A 2,500-nucleotide genomic window follows, 5' to 3' on the forward strand; every position below is an offset into this window, starting at 1 on the left:
TGTTTCCATGCGCCTCTATGTATTTGTATGTGAGTGTGTGTGGGTGTTTCTGATGGGGGATGGCAAAAAGTGTATATAGTTTTAATAGCTTTTGTGATAGCCTTCAACAATCACAATCAGGGCCATCCATTACCTTCCCCAACACAAAGGCGCTAAATGAATGAAATCAATTGCATTCTCCTGCTCCGGCAGCGGACCTATGATGAATTTCCCTGCTGATAATGAATACTGCACTAGCAGGCATCTATCACTCTTCCCTCTCTCTCTCTCTCTCTCTCTCTCTCTCTCTCTCTCTCTCTCTCTCTCTCTCTCTCTCTCTCTCTCTCTCTCTCTCTCTCTCTCTCTCTCTCTCTCCCTCTCCCTCTCTCCCCCTCTTTCACCGGCTTGACTCGAATGAATAAAACAAAAGTTTGCACTAAATTAAAACAATCCATTGTGTGTGTGTATGTGTGTGTGTGTATGTGTCTGTGTGTGTGAAAGAGGGAAGAAAGAGAAAAAAAGAGAGAGCGAGAAAGGAACGCAGCCCACAAGGCATTCAAACTCAATTCAGGAGGAAACAGAACAGCAAGTCCACAAACACAGAAAATATCCATCTGCTATTTGTGATTAGCGAGGAGGAATATTTTTCTTTCTGAGCTTCTCTCAGATAGACACTGTCAGCAGGACGCAGACACAGAGAAATGAGAGAATGAGAGAGAGAGAGAGAGAGAGAGAGAGAGAGAGAGAGAGAGAGAGAGAGAGAGAGAGAGAGAGACAGAGACAGAGACAGAGAGACAAGGAGAGAGAAACTGGATACATTATGAGAGTGAGAGACTGAGAGTGAGTGTGAGAGAGAGAGAGAGAGAGAGAGAGAGAACAAGAGAGAGAGAGAGAGAGAGAGAGCGAGAGAGAGAGAGAGAGAGAGAGAGAGACAGAGAGAGAGAGAGAGAGAGAGAGAGAGAGAGAGAGAGAGAGAGAGAGAGAGAGAGAGAGAGAGGAGGTAATGCCACAAGTGAATGGAATGGAGCCCTGTTATAAAAGGGGTGATATAGACAGATGGAGAGAAATAGAGAGATAAGGAGAACAATGAAACGAAAGCGAGCTGCAGACGGACCGACACAGAGAAGAAAGAAAGGAGTGAACGAGGGAGACACAGCACAGAGGGAAGGCGAGAGAGGGAGAGAGAGAGGGAAGCGATAACGAAGTAGAGGAAAGAAAGGATGGTGGCACGCTGGGACGAGCTTACAAGGCTATCAGACAGGTAGCAGAGGCGCATGTGTGTGTGTGTGTGTGTGTGTGTGTGTGTGTGTGCATGTGTGCATGTGTGTGTGTGTGTGTGTACATGCGTGTGTGTGTGTGTGTGTGTGTGTGTGTGTGTGTGTGTGCTTGTAGCGGCTGGAGTGTTAGGAAGGATGTCAATCAATGGGCTTTTGTTAGAGCTGACATCCCACTAGTGCGATACCGAGCTACTGACATGGGGATGCCTCTGACAAAGATGTGCAGCTGTGTGGCTGTATATGTATATGTGTGTGTGTGTGTGAGAGTCAGAGAGAGAGAGAGAGAGAGAGAGAGAGAGAGAGAGAGAGAGAGAGAGAGAGAGAGAGAGAGAGAGAGAGAGAGAGAGAGAGAGAGAGAGAGAGAGAGAGAGAGATTGTTTGTGTGGTGAAGTCTGAAGGTCTCTATATCCTCTTGCATGCTTAACCCCTACCTAACTTCTCAACAGTGTGTCTGAATAGGAATTGAATAGGGAAATGCAAGGGAATATGTGAACAGCTGTGACAGTGAATGCATACACATGGTTGTGCACAGTGGCCGACCTGTAGGAGGGGTAAGCAGGGCATTTGCCCCTGGGCCCAGGGCCTTCCCGTATTAGTGGTGGAGGCCCTATTATGATTTTGGCAGGCCGCATGAAGGGCCCTATCAGTATTTTAGCCCTGGGGCCCCGTGTACAATTGTTCCACCTCTGGTGGTGCACGTGACTGGATGTAAGCCAACGCACAAGAGTGTTAGCAGCTGAAATTTCCTGGTGTCTGCTTTGCTCATAGTGATGGATATTTCTCAGGATCGTGTGTCGTATTTGGAATGCGTGAAAGTGTAAATGGCGAATCAGTACCATTATCCCTCTATCATGTGTCTGGTGCGGAGGAGTGATGGAGGATTGTGTGTGTGTGTGTGTGTGTGTGTGTGTGTGTGTGTGTGTGTGTGTGTGTGTGTGTGGGGGTGTGTGGGTGTGTGTGTGTGTATGCACATGTATCTGTCCTACTGTCCGGTGAAGATGTTCCTGATGGAGGAGTGTGTGTGTATGTTATTGTGCGTGTGTGTGCGTTTGTGTGCATGTGTGCATATCCGTACCAGTATCATGTGTCCGGTGGAGATGTCCATGTTGGAGTGCGCTGGCTCCTCGCTCCAGGAGGAGGTGCTGGAGCGGGCCGAGGGGGAGGGCATGGGCCCGTCGCTGAACTGCGAGGAGACACTGTTGATGCGCGAGTGGTGCGACGTGTGGGACGCCAGAGGCTCCGGA

General features: G+C 48.8%; 1 protein-coding gene across 1 annotated transcript in view; it reads right to left on the reverse strand.

The window, feature by feature from the left end:
* Window positions 1-2,500, reverse strand: part of ptprn2 (protein tyrosine phosphatase receptor type N2) — a gene marked incomplete at its 5' end in the record, with an annotated part of 307,452 nt that overhangs the window by 48,961 nt on the left and 255,991 nt on the right. The window contains one exon of the mRNA XM_063206294.1: window positions 2,332-2,500. This exon is cut by the window's right edge and continues 56 nt beyond it. Coding sequence (XP_063062364.1) covers window positions 2,332-2,500 — 169 coding nt within the window. The remainder of the gene's footprint in view (window positions 1-2,331) is intronic.

Source organism: Engraulis encrasicolus, chromosome 9 (genome assembly GCF_034702125.1).
Source record: "Engraulis encrasicolus isolate BLACKSEA-1 chromosome 9, IST_EnEncr_1.0, whole genome shotgun sequence".
Lineage (NCBI taxonomy): Eukaryota > Metazoa > Chordata > Actinopteri > Clupeiformes > Engraulidae > Engraulis > Engraulis encrasicolus.